The sequence below is a fragment of the Rana temporaria genome, chromosome 5 (assembly GCF_905171775.1).
Source record: "Rana temporaria chromosome 5, aRanTem1.1, whole genome shotgun sequence".
Lineage (NCBI taxonomy): Eukaryota > Metazoa > Chordata > Amphibia > Anura > Ranidae > Rana > Rana temporaria.
In genome coordinates, this window is record NC_053493.1 from 393,375,010 (window position 1) to 393,393,744 (window position 18,735).

General features: G+C 45.1%; 1 protein-coding gene across 1 annotated transcript in view; it reads right to left on the bottom strand.

The window, feature by feature from the left end:
• WASHC5 (WASH complex subunit 5) overlaps positions 1–18,735 on the bottom strand; it is a 101,070-nt gene that overhangs the window by 30,019 nt on the left and 52,316 nt on the right. Inside the window, exons 16-20 of the mRNA XM_040354954.1 lie at positions 17,561–17,701; positions 16,470–16,550; positions 14,917–15,018; positions 8,072–8,251; positions 5,632–5,756 (exon numbers count right to left, since the gene is read on the bottom strand). Coding sequence (XP_040210888.1) covers positions 5,632–5,756; positions 8,072–8,251; positions 14,917–15,018; positions 16,470–16,550; positions 17,561–17,701 — 629 coding nt within the window. The remainder of the gene's footprint in view (positions 1–5,631; positions 5,757–8,071; positions 8,252–14,916; positions 15,019–16,469; positions 16,551–17,560; positions 17,702–18,735) is intronic.

Below are 18,735 nucleotides of genomic sequence, written 5' to 3' on the forward strand. Positions count from 1 at the left end.
ACGCCAGCAGTACAAGAGATGGATACACCAGTGATTCAGGAGGAGGAATCGCCAGCCAACAAGCTAATGAGAGAGAAGCTAGCGTGGTTCGGCCCGAACCCAACGCCGGATGTGGTGCTGAAAGTGATGGACCTGTTAGCGGAGGAGGCTAAACAAATAAGAGACGCAGAACTACAGAAGGCTAAAGAAATAAGAGACGCAGAGCTACAGAAGGATAAACAAATAAGGGACGCAGAACTACAGAAGGATAAACAAATAAGGGACGCAGATCTACAGAAGGATAAACAAATAAGGGACGCAGAACTACAGTTAAAACTGGCAGCAGTCCAACAAGCAGCCGCACCTTCTCCGAACAGTGAGTACAGCACAGCAGACGCAAGGAAGATTCCGTTTAGCGCTTTTAAAGCTTTTGATGAAAAAGGACTGTGAGATTGATAACTACCTGGCGGATTTTGAGCGACAATGTAACCTGCACCGAATAGCTAGAAGAGAGTGGGTTGCAATATTGTCAGGCAAACTGTCAGGCAAAGCTTCTGATGCTTTCCGGACCGTGCCAGATCAGGATATCCATAGCTACGCCCGGGTTAAAGAAGTGCTCCTGGCTCGTTATGCAGTAACCCCAGAGTCCCACCGACAGAAGTTCAGGGACTCACGCAAAACCACGAAAGACTCTTACGCAGAATGGGCATGCCAGCTGTCCCTGTCGGCCTCTAACTGGGTTAACAGCAGCCAGGCCACCACCGCAGAGGACATTTTGCAACTAATGCTCCTGGAGCAATTTTACAATCACATCCAGACGGATGTCAAGGATTGGGTGAGAGATCGCAGGCCCATGACTCTACCAGAGGCCGCGAAGTTGGCGGATGAATATGCGGATACTCGCAAGACAAACCAGGTCACACCCCCCACAACCAACGGCGCCCTCACACCCACCAGCCGCTAGATACCGACCGCCTAACAGACCGATGACATATAGCCCTCGCTACCCACGCCAGGAGGACAACGAACAACGCTGCTTCCGGTGCAAACAGTTGGGTCACTTCAAGCAGAATTGCCCCATGAATGACAACACCAGGTCAAATTGGTCTCAACCTGGGTACCGCCCACCAGCAGCAGCCCATTGTGTAGACTCGGCTTGGGATCCCCAGGAGCTGGGTCAGGAAGAACCATTGGGCACCCCTTACGAAGCCCTCATGGTACAATCTGTTATTACGGACAACAGGGAACACCATTGTCAGCTGGTCATGGGCGACAGCCATGAGCCGGAGGGGCCTTGGAGGGAGCTGGGCAGAAAGAGGCACCGCCAGCTACCCTCCAAGAAGAAGAGGTCCTGGAAGTCATATAACCAGCGGACCTGGGAGGAGAAGAAGCGACTGGAGGAGATGGAATCGCAGCGGGCGCCTCAGATGCGGGCCGAGATGTTCGCCAAGGGCCCACCGGTGGCCCCTTACACCACCACCCAGTTCCTGATGATGAAGGACCACGTGGAAAGCCTGCAGGACATGAGCAAGCAGGATCTGATCCGTGAGTACATAGAGCTGGAGGAGTGCATAAGCCGCATGGAGGAGGAGAACAACCACCTGAGGTCACAGCGGGCTGACCCCCCCAGGCTCCATGAACTGGAGATGGAGCTGGAGAAGCTCAAAGAGGAGAACCGGCGGCTGCGCAGGGAGCAGGGGGTGGCTGACCTTATGGGGCTCTGAGTCCCCTCTCCCCCCCCCCCCCCCGGACTCTGAGCACCAGTGCTACAGCATTTCAACAAATATAACTTTTTCTTTTTATGAATCTCCTGTGATTGTCACTTCAGAGCCATAACCTGCCCCCTCCCATAGCGGGACACCTAGATGGCGGCGCACAGACCCATTCACTGTCTTCACACTGACTTCTGGTGACTTTGCAGATCGCACAAAGACTTGGGGACTGACCGGCGTGTGATCTGACGACCCGGTGACATACCTGAGTCTGAAGCAGTTGCCAAGGGAGGTCAGTCATGCCAAACGGAGTTAACCTCGGACTAAAAGCTCTAAACCCGTCAACCCTACTGGACCAGGAAAGGTCCAACCGGATTTGCCGGAGCAGGGAGCAAAAGGGGGGCCATTGTGATGCATTTGCCTATATGTCTCAGTGTACTGCTCCCTGCTAGCCATGTCTGTAGAGGTAGAAAGGAATTTCATGTGTGATTCATTCCTCTGACAGGTTATTGACGTGCTAATGTCCCCTCACTATTCTAAAGGTTAATTGATCTATTGTGTTGTGTAAAGAAGATCTGTGTTTACCCTTAAAAGATGTGTATTGTATCATCAGGCTAAATGATTAGAGAAGTAGTATGTTAATTATTCTGATTGCTTCAGTGTATTAATTAACTCCCCTGATGTCTTTATCTAAAGAAATGTGTCTGCATGGTCGGCTCCGACTTGTCTCCTATAATCTGTATGGGAAACCCCACTGTGTGAGGGGGGCGTTCCTAACAGGCTGTAACCACATATAAGCTGAGTTTTTGTGTCAATAAAGTGTCTTGGTTCCAGCATCCAGTCTTGACTCATGTGTGGGGAATCCTGTGATGTTCTTGTATGGAGAGGAGGGAATGCTTGACGGGGATATCATACCGATACCGTCACACTAATCCCCTCTCCTCCCTGGCTTCGGTACAGTTATTATTGCAGAAATTTGGTAGCGTATCTTATTATAAGGTGAATGAGCAAAAGTCATACATTCTGGACATAGGCCTGGACGCCATCACTAGCAACTTGCTTAGGAACACATACCCATATCCTTGGGCAGACGCGGGAATACCATATTTAGGTATCACACTGACTAAATCCACATCGACCCTATTCTCCCACAATTATGCCGAGGTGAAACAGATGCTTATCCGAGAAACTACGAAAATCTCTAGGCACAAATTTTCCTGGGCAGGGAGACTTGCGGCCTTTAAAATGATGGTCTTGCCCAGACTACTATATATTTTCCGGACGCTCCCGATCCCACTGCCACAATCCTACCTTAAATCCCTGCAGTCCATACTGGGTCACTTTCTATGGCAAGGCAAGAAGCCCAGGTGTAACCAGGCTAAACTTATTAAACACAGGTCTGTAGGGGGCATGGGTCTTGCAGACATCAGAGACTATTATATGGCCACTATACTTTCGCAAATGCGTGAATGGATGGTAGAACACCCCACCACGCTCTGGGGCGCTATAGAATCCAACATGATCCCAGGCTCCAACCTGTCCCATTGGTTATTCAGCACGACTGCCAAACACCCACAACTCTCCCTATACTCCCCTACCATTCAGGCTTCTGTCAAGGTCTGGAAGTCACTCCATTCCTCCTCATGGCCGACCCTCGCAACCAAACCTATTCCCATACCTGTAGAAACACTTCAGCTGCTAACTCCTGACCTGCCTATCCCTCGCTGGTTGACTGAGCGCGTATCCCACGTCCATGAATTGCGTCCCTTAGTGACTAACACATCCTTTCTCCACATCCAAGAGACCCTCCATGCCCCTGCTTCAGACTACCTTACATATTATAGATTGCAACATTGCCTTAAGAACTCTCGCTCTCTGGAAGGATCCTTGCCCTTAAACATATGGCGCTTCCTCTTCTCTGATATAGCGAAGATCAAAGGCACCTCCTTAATTTACTCAACCCTCCAAGAAAAAAACTCCTTCATCAAATCCAAACCACTCCTGGATTGGGAATCTGACTTGCTCACCCCATTCTCTGACCATCAGTGGCAGACAGCGATTAAATCTAGTCACAAATACACCTCCTGCACCTCCTTGTGGGAACTCTCGCAAAAATTACTGATGAGATGGTACCTTACGCCATCTAGGATAGCTAGATTCCACCCTGACACATCTCACGACTGTTGGAGGGGATGTAACAACCCCGGCACTCTTCTCCACATTTTCTGGTCCTGCCCATGCTTGAGACTGTTATGGTCATCAGTGGAGTCGATGCTACGGGACATGCTTGGTATACCCATTTCGCTGACACCTCCGCTAGCTATCCTTACTCTGACCATTGAGGACATTCCATCACCCCTGAGACTAGTGACTGTACACGTACTGTTAGCAACAAGACTCTTGATATTCACTTGGTGGATGCATGGCTAGTGCAGTATGTGGCTCGGCATTGAACTCTTTGAGAATTCACACGTTACTCTGCACTGTATACCCCATTGTATTTGATACTGTTGTATTTGACAAATACTAATAAAAACTATTTGAAAGAAAAAAATGTCATTAGTCCTTTAAGAATTTTTTTATTTTTTTTTAGATGCCTTCAAAGGGTTGTTGCTAGGCAGAATAGTTAATCTTCCCTCTTCCTGCACCTAGGTGCTTAACCTACACCACACAGACTCCTGGGAATGTAGTGGGTGTAACTTTCCAGGAGTCTGTGCACTCCCCAGTCTCTAAGAATCATGTGACTTGGACAGTACAGGTGCTGAAACCTATTACACTGCTTGTGCAGCACTGAGCATGTGCGAGGCTGAAATCCAGGAAGTCATACAGTCTGGCTTCATGATGCCCACACTTAAGATGGCCCCAGTCAATTTCTATTTTATGAAGTGTCTAAATGCTGTAACAACCTAACAAAACGGACCTTAGTTTACAGACTAACTTTACTAGAATACATTAAGCTTGTGTATTACAGGGGTATTTATATTTAAAAAGTGAAATTGTGGCCGGAACTCCGCTTTAAGAAATGGAGTTTGAGGTCTGAAGAAACAGCAGAGAGATGTCCTCAGAAGTGAGCTGCCGTTTCTTCATTATCCAGTCACAGCCAAGTATACGAGGTTCAGTATCGGAGTTAGTAAACAGACAACCCTTAAGCCGGCCATGGACGGTTCAAATTACTGCCGATTCAGCAGGAATGGCGCAAGATTCAAACCATGTATTGGCAAGGCTAAATGTACATAAGTTAATCAGACAATCAAGTTGGGTACAACCAGCCTGTTTGATTTAACATGCGATTAATCACTGTGTTCTCCCGGCAAGGAGGCCTTCCCCTGCAGGGAGAACACAATGGCCCAGTGCAAGTGATTCTTCCCATCAACAATGACTGTGTGGATGTGGGAAATCATGCAACTTTCTTTCCTGCATCAAAAGAAAATCGCAGAGTCTATGGCCGGTCTTAAGCCTCGAACATACAATCGGATTTTCTGACGGGAATTGTGTGATGGCAGAATGTTGTCAGATAATCTGACTGTTTGTACGCTCCATCGGACAATTATTGTCAGATTTTCCGATCGTGTGTCTGTCGGAAAATAATTCAAAGTACAAACACGCAAATGCGAACCATAAAACACAACATTAGCAGAAGTTGCCCAAAGGGTGGCGCTAAAGAGCTGAAAACCACATAGTTTTGTGTTTGTTGGCCAACAATTCTTTTCCGTTTGTATGCAATACAAGTTCACGGCCAAAGCCCTCCCGACAAAAGTCATACGCTTTGTCCGTAGAAAATCCGATTGTGTGTACGAGGATTAAGACTTACCTGCTCACGCTTTGTCTTGAAAAATTCATTTTTGAAGGAGGGCCTTCTGGTTCCTTGTTGCTTCCCTTATTAAATTGTTCATTTTTCTTATTTTCTTTTTTTTTTGCATCTCCAATGAAAAAAACTTACTTTGGATCAGTTATCCTCAGGATCTCCCGGCACAGCCTCCCGATAAAGGTGACAGATTCATCCACAGGGGGAAACTTAGGAATGGGGATGTGTGTGGACTGGTACATGCTTTGCCAGTCTTGAATCTGGTGGAAACATGAAGGTCTGGAATTAGGAGAAAAGAGCTAAAGGAAAAATTACACACCTTAACCACTTAAGACCCGGACCTTTAGGCAGCTAAATGCCCAGGCCAGGTTTTGCGATTCGGCACTGCGTCGCTTTAACAGACAATTGCGCGGTCGTGCGACGTGGCTCCCAAACAAAATTGGCGTCCTTTTTTCCCCACGAATAGAGCTTTCTTTTGATGGTATTTGATCACCTCTGCGGTTTTAATTTTTTGCGCTATAAACAAAAATAGAGCGACAGTTTTGAAAAAAAATGCTATATTTTTTACTTTTTTTTTATAATAAATATCCCCCAAAAATATATAAAAAACGTTTTTTTTTCCTCAGTTTAGGCCGATACGTATTCTTCTGCCTATTTTTGGTAAAAAAAAAAAAAAAAAAAAAAAAATCGCAATAAGCGTTTATCGGTTGGTTTGCGCAAAATTTATAGCGTTTACAAAATAGGGGATAGTTTTATTGCGTTTTTATGATTTTTTTTTTTTACTACCAATGGCGGCGATCAGCGATTTTTTTTGTGACTGCGATATTATGGCGGACACGTCGGACAATTTTGACACATTTTTGTGACCATTGTCATTTTCACAGCAAAAAATGCATTTAAATTGCATTGGGGCAGATTCAGTAACATCTGCGCTTTTTTACGTAGGCGCAGGGCACCGTTTTTGCCCTGCGCCCACGCAAATTGTCTGCGCTGCCCGCGATTCACGGAGCAGTAGCTCCGTAAATTGCGTGTGCGCTCCGGCAAAATGCCCGGCGTAAGCGCGCGGAATTTAAATGATCCCGTAGGGGGCGGGAATCATTTAAATTAGGCGCGTTCCCGCGACGATCGTAGAGCACATGCTCCGTCGGGAAACTTTCCCGACGTGCATTGCGGCAAATGACGTCGCAAGGACGTCATTTGCTTCAAAGTGAACGTGAATGGCGTCCAGCGCCATTCACGAATCACTTACGCAAACTACGTAAAGTTCAAATTTCGCGACGCGGGAACGACGGGTATACGTAACATTGGCTGCCCCTGCTAATAGCAGGGGCAGCCTTACGCGAAAACCGCCGTACGCAAACGACGTAAACTGCGTACGCAGGGCTCGCGTAAGGTTGTGAATCGGCTTTAGTATGCAATTTGCATACTATACGCTGAGCACAACGGGAACGCCACCTAGCGGCCATCGCAAGAATGCAGCCTAAGATATGCGGGCATAAGAGCCTTATGCCACGCATATCTTAGGCTGTAGCCGGCGTAACGAGCTCTCTGAATCAGGAGAACTCGTTACGCCGGGGCAAGTAAGCAATTGCGCTGCGTAACTATGGTTGAATCTGGGCCATTGTTTATTGTGAAAATGACAGTTGCAGTTTGGGAGTTAACCACAGGGGGCGCTGAAGGGGTTAGGGTTCACCTAGTGTGTGTCTACAACTGTAGGGGGGTGTGGCTGTAGGAGTGACGTCATCGATTGTGTCTCCCTATAAAAGGGGATGACACGATCGATGCAGCCGCCACAGTGAAGCACGGGGAAGCCGTGTTTACACGCGGCTCTCCCCGTTCTTCAGTTCCGGGAACCGATCTCGGACCCCAGCGGCGATCGGGTCCGCGGGTCTCGGAGCTTCGGACCGGGTTGCGGGCGCGCGCCTGCGACCCACGGCTGGGTAGATGTAAACGACGTGCCGGTACGTCGATCTGCCCAGCCGTGCCATTCTGCCGACGTATATCGTCGTGTGGCGGTCGTTAAGTGGTTAATTTAGGGAGCTTTCGAGCTACTTTTTAGAAGATCTCCAAGTCAAGAAACAACAAATCAGAAATACATTCACTGTATACACTGTTGTGTCAAAAATTTATGTACTACCCCCATTTATGACCACTTCAAGGTCCTCCTAACAGGAATACCAAATATCATAAACATTTTGGTGACAGAGCCCTTCCTATTATGTACCGTATTTATCGGCGTATAACACGCACCCCAACTTTAAGAGGGAAATTTCAGGAAAAAAACTTTCCACAGCCCCCTGCGTATAACACGCAGGCACAGTTTACCCTCTATTTTCAGGGCAAAACAGTGAGTGTTATATGCCAATAAATACAGTATTATAGTTTAGATCTGGAATCCTTCTATTGGCCTATTCAACAATCCTTAAATTATAATTCTTATTATCATAATACAGGATTTATGAAGCACCAACAGTTTACTCAGCACTTTACAACATGAGAACAGACAGTACAGTTACAATACAATTCAATAAAGAAGGAATAAGATCGAGCCTACAATCTAAAATACATGCAATACCTTTGATCGGAGAAAGTTGTTGCACTCTTGTTCTACATTATAGTTGACAATACGCGACACTTCTTCCTGCCAAATCTTTAGACCGTAAATGCTGACGTAATCCTGGATGTACTCGAAGGAGCGGTGGAATCCATCCATGGTGGCTGCCATTTCCTTCAATTTTGGCAATAGCTCGCTGGGCTAGAAGATAAAATGTTGCAATTATTCTGAACTAAGGCCAAGCCATCTACCTCTCTTTTCTAATGGACCAATGTAACAAAAGCTGCTATTATTTTTGCCACTGGCCAATGAGTAAAAATTCCAGTTTGTAAACAACTGACATAGGTAAAATTTCAGGCATCTCCGAGGCTGCATTCACACCTGAGCGTTTTGTCGCCTGAAGCGTGACGCCCCAAAACGCTAGAGTGGAAAAAATACATCTATGGAGATGGTTCACATCACTACAAAACGCCTGACGCCAAACGCCTGAAGCCCAAACAAGTTCTCGACCCTTTTTTGTCGCTCGAATTTGGGCGTTTTACATTGGTGACCCTAGACCTGTAAAAAATCGCGGTAAAAAACGCCACGTTTTGTCACGGCAAATCGCGGTAAAAAACGCTAAATTGTCGCGGCAAATCGGGGTAAAAAACGCAGCAAAACACTACGCTCAGGTGTGAATGCAGCCTTACTGATCACCGAAAAATCCTCTGGTTTAAGAGAGACATTCAGGCCCCCTCCAGTCTTTTTTTACCCCTCCACCACCTCTTTTGAATTGATATGTACCTCTGAGGGTGTAAAAGTTGAACATTTTAAAGGGGCGTACCATCATCCAGATTCTAGATATATAAAATTGGCTCTAGGGTCCCCGAACCCGAGGAGCCAAAAGGGGAAGATAATTGGGCCATTGTTGGACTATTACGGTACTGGTAATTAATGTGGGTGGTGTACAAAAAAAGGGATAAAAAATAAAGAAAAACAATTTTATTGTAAAAAATGTCGATAACGACACAACAGGGATACATGGTTCAAAGACACAACACAAAATACATGACCGACAAATCGCCAGTATAGTAGTCCCCAGGAGGGGGAGAAGCATAGTGGGTAGAGGGTCATATCACGACATCTTTTTATACCTCTTTTGAATTGAAAATTATTGACATTTTATACACATGTGGTATCGCCATACTCAGGAAGAGTAGCAGAATGTATTTTGGGGTGTAATTTTTGCTATGTACATGCTGTGAGTTAGAAAGATCTTAAAAATAGGCAATTTTGTGTAAAAAAATAATTACTTCCTGGTTCCCTACTGTTCACGCGCGATCCCACTGGTCCCTGCTGTCTTCTGCGACCTGTGTTTCTCCCAGAAGACAGCGGGGGGCGGAGTAGGCGTAGGTCACCACAGTCACCGCAGTGATCTACGCCCGGAAGAGGGAGCAAATACCTGGGATTACGCAGGTATCTGCTCCCTTCTCCCCCTGAAAGGTACCAAATGCGACACCGGAGGGGGGAGGATTCCGAAAAGCGGAAGTTCCATTATTACTCTGCTAAGTAATAAGTGATACAGAAAATTTCTTAAATTTAAACATTTATTTTAAACACAACAAGCCTCCAATCAGTGCACTTGTATGTATAAATTTAGATTAAAAAATATTATATATATATATATATATTTATATATATTTATTAACCACTTGCTGACCGCGCTATAGCAAAAATACTGCTACAGCGCGGTCGAGTTACTCTGACAGGACGTCCCTGGGACGTCCTCGTGCACTTCCGCGTTTGCGCGTCCCCTGGGGCGCGCTCGCGGAAGTGTCCGTGCTTGCCGGGTCTAGAAGACCCGGCGCATCACGGATGACGGTAAATTGCCGCTAATCGCGGCCGCTTACCACGTGATCGCTCCGTCAAATGACGGAGCGATCACTTGTAAACAAACCGGCGTCATTTGATGACGCCGGTTCCTCCCTCTCCTCTCTGTACCGTTCGCTACAGAGAGGGGGGGGGGGGGACCGCGGGGTGTCAGCAGTGCTGTGGCTGGATCTGTGACAACTGCATTCACAGATCCAGCCATCCTTCCCTGCGCAATACTCTGCAATACCCCCAATACTCTGATTGCAATACCCCCCAATACTCTGCCTGCAATACCCCCCCAATACTCTGCCTGCAATACCCCCCCAATACTCTGCCTGCAATACCCCCCCAATACTCTGCCTGCAATACCCCCCCAATACTCTGCCTGCAATACCCCCCCAATACTCTGCCTGCAATACCCCCCCAATACTCTGCCTGCAATACCCCCCCAATACTCTGCCTGCAATACCCCCCCAATACTCTGCCTGCAATACCCCCCCAATACTCTGCCTGCAATGCCCCCAATACTCTGCCTGCAATGCCCCCAATACTCTGCCTGCAATGCCCCCAATACTCTGCAATGCCCCCAATACTCTGCAATGCCCCCAATACTCTGCAATGCCCCCAATACTCTGCAATGCCCCCAATACTCTGCAATACCCAAATACTCCGCAATACCCAAATACTCCGCAATACCCAAATACTCCGCAATACCCAAATACTCCGCAATACCCAAATACTCTGCATATATAATGTTTTGGGGTTCTATGTAATTTTCTAGCAAATAAATGGTGATTTTTTCCATGTAGGAGAGAAATGTCAGAATTGGCCTGGGTGCTCCAGAACGCCTGATGGTGCTCCCTGCATGTTGGGCCTCTGTATGTGGCCACGCCGTGTAAAAGTCGCACACTTGGGGTATCGCCATACTCGGGAGGAATAGCAGAATGTGTTTTGGGGTGTCTTTCTTGGTATGCATATGCTGTGTGTGAGAAATAACCTGCGAATATGACAGAAACAAGTTTTTATTTATTTATTTTTACAGAATTTTCTGTCGTTTTTCTTTTATAGCGCAAAAAATAAAAAACCCAGAGGTAATCTAATACCACCAAAAGAAAGCTCTATTTGTGTGAAAAAAAGGACAAAAATTTCAAATGGGTACAATGTTGTATGACTGAGTAATTGTCATTCAAATTGTGAGAGCACCGAAAGCTGAAAATTGGTCTGGTTAGGAAGGGGGTTTAAGTGCCCAGTGGTCAAGTGGTTAAGGGGTTAGCTTGGTAGCGGGGTGTGTGACCCCCTGGATGGGTTCACTACACACTGAATTTATACAGACAGGCAGTCGAAGACGGTTGAAAACAAAGATTTTGGTTTATTCTTCCATCTTCCTGGAAACAAGTGCAAGCATCCAAACAGCATAAACAAAATCAAACATAAAATAAACCCTGGCCACTTTGGGCATCTACCTTCACCACACAGGAACCTATCTATGGAGTCTGGCACAGCCTAGTGCTGGGCAGACACTGCTGGTCATACAGCAGAAAAACAATAATCTTTTGATTTTTATCACACAGAAAAATCAATCCTCTCCTCACCTTCTCAGAAGACTTTCAGTACGCTGCTCTCCTTACTCACAAAGCCTCAGGATGATGCAGCAATTCAGTGGTAATCCTCTGGACTACTTAGAGGCCTTAATTGCCTCATTCTGAACAGCTGAAGTTTTTCAACGGCCTTTAGCCTTTTCTGGCTACTGTTGCAGCCGACGCCTAATAACAATTGATGTATTGTCTAAACAAGGCAGAAATGTATGTCCCGTCTGTGACAACACCCACAGATTTACCTGACTTCCTGTCACAAAATATATATATATATATATATATATATACATACATATACAGTGATGAAAATAAGTATTTGAACACCCTGCTATTTTGCAAGTTCTCCCACTTGGAAATCATGGAGGGGTCTGAAATTGTTATCGTAGGTGCATGTCCACTGTGAGAGACATAATCAAAAAAAAAAATACAGAAATCACAATGTATGATTTTTTTAACTATTTATTTGTATGATACAGCTGCAAATAAGTATTTGAACACCTGAGAAAATCAATGTTAATATTTGGTACAGTAGCCTTTGTTTGCAATTACAGAGGTCAAACGTTTCTTGTAGTTTTTCACCAGGTTTGCACACACTGGAGGAGGGATTTTGGCCCACTCCACCACACAGATCTTCTCTAGATCAGTCAGGTTTCTGGGCTGTCGCTGAGAAACACGGAGTTTGAGCTCCCTCCAAAGATTCTCTATTGGGTTTAGGTCTGGAGATTGGCTAGGCCACGCCAGAACCTTGATATGCTTTTTACAGAGCCACTCCTTGGTTATTCTGGCTGTGTGCTTCGGGTCATTGTCATGTTGGAAGACCCAGCCTCGACCCATCTTCAAAGCTCTAACTGAGGGAAGGAGGTTGTTGCCCAAAATCTCGCAATACATGGCCCCGGTCATCCTCTCCTTAATACAGTGCAGTCGCCCTGTCCCATGTGCCGAAAAACACCCCCAAAGCATGATGCTACCACCCCCATGCTTCACAGTAGGGATGGTGTTCTTGGGATGGTACTCATCATTCTTCTTCCTCCAAACACGGTTAGTGGAATTATGACCAAAAAGTTCTATTTTGGTCTCATCTTGGCAATTTCCCCGTAGCCCTTTCCAGCCTTGTGGAGGTGTACAATTTTGTCTCTAGTGTCTTTGGACAGCTCTTTGGTCTTGACCATGTTAGTAGTTGGATTCTTACTGATTGTATGGGGTGGACAGGTGTCTTTATGCAGCTAATGACCTCAAACAGGTGCATCTAATTTAGGATAATAAATGGAGTGGAGGAGGACATTTTAAAGGCAGACTAACAGGTCTTTGAGGGTCAGAATTATAGCTGATAGACAGGTGTTCAAAATACTTATTTGCAGCAGTATCATACAAATAAATAGTTAAAAAAATCATAAATTGTGATTTCTGGAATTTTTTTTTTTGATTATGTCTCTCACAGTGGACATGCACCTACGATGACAATTTCAGACCTCTCCATGATTTCCAAGTGGGAGAACTTGCAAAATAGCAGGGTGTTCAAATACTTATTTTCCTCACTATATTATATATATATATATATATATATATATATATATATATATATATATATATATATATATATATATATATATATATATATATAATCTTAAAGCGGGGGTTCACCCCAAAAAAAAATTAACATTACATTCAGCCGAGTTGTCTGAATGACAATCAGCTGTCTTTTTTTATTCTATCCCCGTACATACCGTATTTTCACCGCCGCTTCCGGGTATGTCTTCTGCGGGACTGGGCGTTCGCATACATCGCGTCACAAGTTGCCGAAAGAAGCCGGACTGCAAGTCGGCTTTATACGGTGCCCACGCACCGACGTTCGGCTTCTTTCGGGGACTCGCGACGTTCGGAAGCCTGTCAATCAATTAGCAATGCCCAGTCTCGCAGAAGACATACCCGGAAGCGGCGGTGAAAATACGGTATGTACGGGGATAAGATAAAAAAAAAAAACAGCTGATTGTCATTCTGACAACTCGGCTGAATGTAATGTTAAAAAAAATTTTTTTGGGTGAACCCCCGCTTTAAATACACAAAAACAGGTAATCAAAACTTTTGTACGAAAAAAAAATATGGGCTAACTTTACGGTTTAGTTATTTTTTTTATTCGTTAAAGCTAATTTTTTCCCCAAAAATTGCGTTTGAAAGACCGCTGCGCAAATACCGTGTGACATAAAATATTGCAACAATTGCCATTTTATTTCCTAGGGTCTTTGCTAAAAAAAATATATAATGTTTGGAGGTTCTAAGTGATTTTCTAGCAGAAAATACAGGATTTCTACTTGTTGTAAGCAACAAGTGTCAAAAAAGATTTAGGGCCCTTTCGCACGGGGCGAATCAGTAATGATCCGCCCTGTGAACCTCCGCTTGCTCAGCGGGGATCACTCCGTTGATCCCCGCTGAGCCGGCGGATGACAGGGTGGTCCCAGCACACTGTGCAGGGACCGCCTTGTCTTTTCTCCGCTCTCCCCTATGGGGGGGATCGGATGAACACGGACCGTCTGTCCGTGTTCACCCGATCCGATGACGGAAGGAAAAATAGGGTTTTTCTCCGTCTGCAGAATCGGAAGCGGGCGAGATCGGGTGTAAGCGGATCTCATAGGCACCCGCGATCTCATAGGGACCAATGTATGTCCCTTTTTCATCCGTACACAGATGGATGAAAAAGCAGACATACGGTCCGCAGGTGTGAAAGGAGCCTTAGGCTCTGTTCACACCTAGGCGTATATACGCCTGTAGTGCGACGCCGCAGCAGCCCCCGAGACGCTGGAGGGATGATTTCACATGCACCTCTATGGAGATGGTTCACATCTCCATGCCGAACGCCGTACGCCTGAAAACAAGTCCCGGACCTATTTTTCAGGCGGCTTTCGGCGTTCGGCATAGGAGATGTGAACCATCTCCATAGAGGGGGTACAGCTGCATTCACAATCGCGGCGTTTTGTCGCCGCAAATCGCGGTACAAAACGCTGCAATTTGTCACGCCAATTCACGGGACAAAACGCAGCGATTTGGTAAGCCAAGGTGTGAATGCAGCCTTAGCCTTTAAATGGTTAACAGAGAACTCCTACAGGAGTTCATTCCTTTGAAGTTTAAACATTGTATCTTATCTCACACTTGGCAGGCTGCCCAGGAGGGAGAAGTCCCTTCCACAGGAAACTTTTCAGGCAACTTGCATTGACTTCTATTACAGAAGCTATTTGCAAGTCATGCTGCTGAAGTTTAATCGGCTTCTTTTTTTTTTTTACAGCACAATTGGCCGATGCTGATTAATTAAAAAACGCCAAATATCGTCCGGCCAAAATGGTGTCCCAGGGTCTTTAGTAAAAAAAGGACCTAGGCTGTAGTTCAAGGTACACACATATCTAAAGGCTTAGCTGGTGTGGACGATACCTTTGCTCTCGAGTTAAAGATGAGTCCCTTATGTAAAGCCAGTGCCACCCTCTTAACAAGCTCCTTCCGTATGCCATCTTCTAATAACTGCTTTGGATCCACCTGGTGATAAAAACACGTCAGCTATGAAACTCAGGCTCAGTTGAAAAATGATGTCAATTGTAAAAAGCCAAGTTCTAATTTACCAAAATGTATTTTTTCCTGTGTACCTGCTGGATAGATGTTCAATCACTATCATATCCTGATAGGGAAGTGAGGGGAAATCTTCCCAACAGGGACACAAACTGCAACAAGAGTCTGGATGGAGCCAGCGTTAAAAAAAGAGCCAGTCATGAGTGGGGATCTGTAATAGTATAGCCTTATAGGTAGATGCAGGTACGAGTGCTTAAAGATGCGGCGGCGTAGCTTAGCCTGTTTAGGCTACGCTGCCGTAAATTAGCTAGGCTAGTAATGATTCTCAATATACTTGCCTGCTAATATACGGCGGCGTAGCCTAAAGCGGGCGGGCGTAAGGGCGCCAAATTCAAATGTGTAGGAGGGGGGCGTGTTTGATGGTACATTTTTTTATAAGTGCGCATGCACCGGGCGCCTACATTTCCCAGTGCGCACTGCGGCTACGTACGCCGCACGGGCCTATTGATTTCGACGTGGACGTAAACGACGTAAATCCCGATTTGCGGACGACTTACGCAAACGACGTAAAAAATTTGAATCTCGCGGCGGGAACGGCGGCCATACTTTAACATTGTTATTCCACCTAATAGGTGGAATAACTTTAGGCCTGATAATGCCTTACGGAAACGGCGTAAATCGACTGCGGCGGCCGGGCGTACGTTCGTGAATCGGCGTATAAACTCATTTACATATTCTACGCCGGCCGCAATGGAAGCGCCACCTAGCGGCCATCCAAAATATTGCAAGCCAAGATAGGACGGCGCAAGCTGTCCTATCTTAGATATGTTTAAGCGTATCTCTGTTTGAGCATACGCTTAAACATAAGTCGGCGTAGATTCTGAGTTAGGTCGGCTTATCTACTGATAAGATGGCCTAACTCTTACTGAATCTACCTATTATAATATATATTCTCATAAATGCCCATTCTTAACTGGCTCACTTTAAAAAAAAAAAAAAAAAAAAAAAAAAAAAAAAATTGTAGGGATCTGTCTGTCAGGAGGAAAACAGCAGTGTTCCCCTCTGAGACCCAATGGGGGTTATTTACGAAACTCAAATCCATTTTGCACTACAAGTGCAAACTACAAGTGCAAAGTGAACTTGAAATTGCACTGAAAGTACACTTGGAAGTGCAGACGCTGTAAATCTGAGGGGTAGATCTGAAATGAGGGGAAGCTCTGCTGATTTTAGTATCCAATCATGTGCAAGCTAAAATGCAGCTTTTTTTATTTTCCTCGCATGTCCCCCTCGGATCTACAGCGACTGCACTTCCAAGTGTACTTTCAGTGCAATTTCGAATGCACTTTGCACTTGTAGTGCAAAGTGGATTTGCCTTTCGTAAATAACCAACGTTTTTAAATCACTGGACGTACTTAGATTACCTTAATTATTCCAACCAGAGTGGTCTTCATCATTAGCATGCCTTCAGTAAATATGGATATAGCATGGGTCAGCCTGGCCACCTACGAAGCAAACAAAGAATTGCAAAAAAAGAACATTAAAGAGGAACTTACACCTAAAACTGACAGTTAGTTGAGCTTATTTATTGTAGCACTGCACAGCTCCGTAATCAAGCCCATAAACCCATAGAAACCTTAAAATCAGTGAGGGATGAATTGTGATTGGTCACTGTAAGTTGCAGCACTTTAAAGTAGGGCTGTGGAAATTAACTATTAACTACTCGATTAATCTTTAATTTTTTTGATCGATCAAAATTCTTTTGATTGGTACTCGCCTCTCCGTCGACTTCCGGGCCTTCAGGGAGTTCCGTCGGAGATCCGGTGACATCACGGACACCAACAGGGCTTGCCATGTCCATCTGAAGGGCTCCTTTGCTGTGCCTTCATATCTGCATGCCGGCGGGACCTTACTATCTGCCACACGCAAGGGCTGTTACACTTCCCTCTATCAACCTGGGATTCTACAGCCATCCACTGGGAGTTGTGATAGTTCTCTTTACGGGACATCTACATGCCGACGGACTGATGTTAACCTCTCCTCATCTGGATTCAGCAGTGGTATCGTTGTACACATTTTTATACCAGTATCATACTTGGCTACTATTAATGACTGTTTTTCCTACCGTTTGGTATTACTCGCACCATTTTTACAGTTTATGTAGCTACATCGATTTTATCTCCAGTGCAATATTTATTTTGTTACCTACTTGAAGACTATAAAAGTTTTAATGCTATTTCCATCGAGCGCTGCCTTTGTGTGTTTTTTGTATCCCGCTATCCATTTTTCCAGTGGTTGGTAGCCGCACTGGGAATCGGCCTGCAAGGAGATCAGCTAAAAGTAGTTGGATCTGTATGTGCGTTATAATTAATAGATTAATCGATTTAAAAAAAAAAAATCGATTAATCGAACACAGCATTTTTAATCAGTAACAGCCCTACTTTAAAAAGGCATTGAATAAGTTGGCACATGATCCATGCGATGAAAAGATATTGTTGCAGCACTCGGCTCTCACCTCATATCTGGATCCAAGCTGGGCGTAATCTCTTAGCTTGTCCTTGTCCAAGCGTGTTGGAACTTCCATAATATCGTGTGTCTGCAGCTTGATGATTTTAGCCAGAGATGTAAACATGCTTTCTGGAATGATCTGGAGAACCTTTTGTAAAAATTAAAAAGATGGTTAATCCTAGGCAAAGATCTGGGCACGCTAGTATTCAACCATACTTGCATTTGGACTGACATATAACGTTTTGAGAATGACACAAATATACATTTTCACAAAGTCAGCTGCTTCAGTGTTTTTTTGATTTTATTTGTCAGATGTTACTATGAAGTATAATTACAAGCATTTCATAAGTGTCAAAAGGCTTGTATTGACACTTACGGTACATTACGTTTATTCAAAGAGTCAGTATTTGCAGTGTTGATCCTTCTTTTTCAAGGCCTCTGCAATTCTCCCTGGCATGCTGTCAATCACCTTCTGGGCCACATCCTGACTGATGGAAGCCCATATCTTCCAGTGCTTGGAGTTTGTGGGGTTTTTTGTTCACCCGCCACTTGAGGATTGACCAAGTTCTCAATGAGAATAAAGTCTGGGGAGTTTCCTGGCCACGGACCCAAAATTTCGATGTTTTGTTCACCAAGCCACTTCGTTATCACTTTTGCTTATGGCAAGGTGTTCCATCATGCTGGAAAAGGCATTGTTCCTCACCAAACTGATCTTGGATGCTTGGGAGAAGTTGCTCTTTGGAGGATGTTTTTTTACCAATTCTTTATTCAGGACTGTGGGCCAGATCCACAAAAGGGATACGACGGCGTATCTACTGATACGCCGTCGTATCCCTGTTTCTATCTTTGGAACTGATCCACAGAATCAGTTTCCAAAAGATAGGGAGAAGATCCGACATGTGTAAGGGACTTACACTATCGGATCTTAGGATGCAGTACCTCGGCCGCCGCTGGGGGCATTTCTCGTCGAAATGCCGCTTCGGGTATGCAAATTAGCACTTAGAGATCCACAAAGCTTTTACGCTTAGTTTTTTCTCCGTAAGTATTAGTTTGCAATCGCAATATTAGGGATGCTTTTACAAGGCCTAAACTGTTTAGGCCTTGTAAAAGTAGACCCTTCTACCCCGCGTCGCCGTCTTTTTTTTTAAAAATTTTTTTTTCCGCCGCAACTCGTATTTTTTT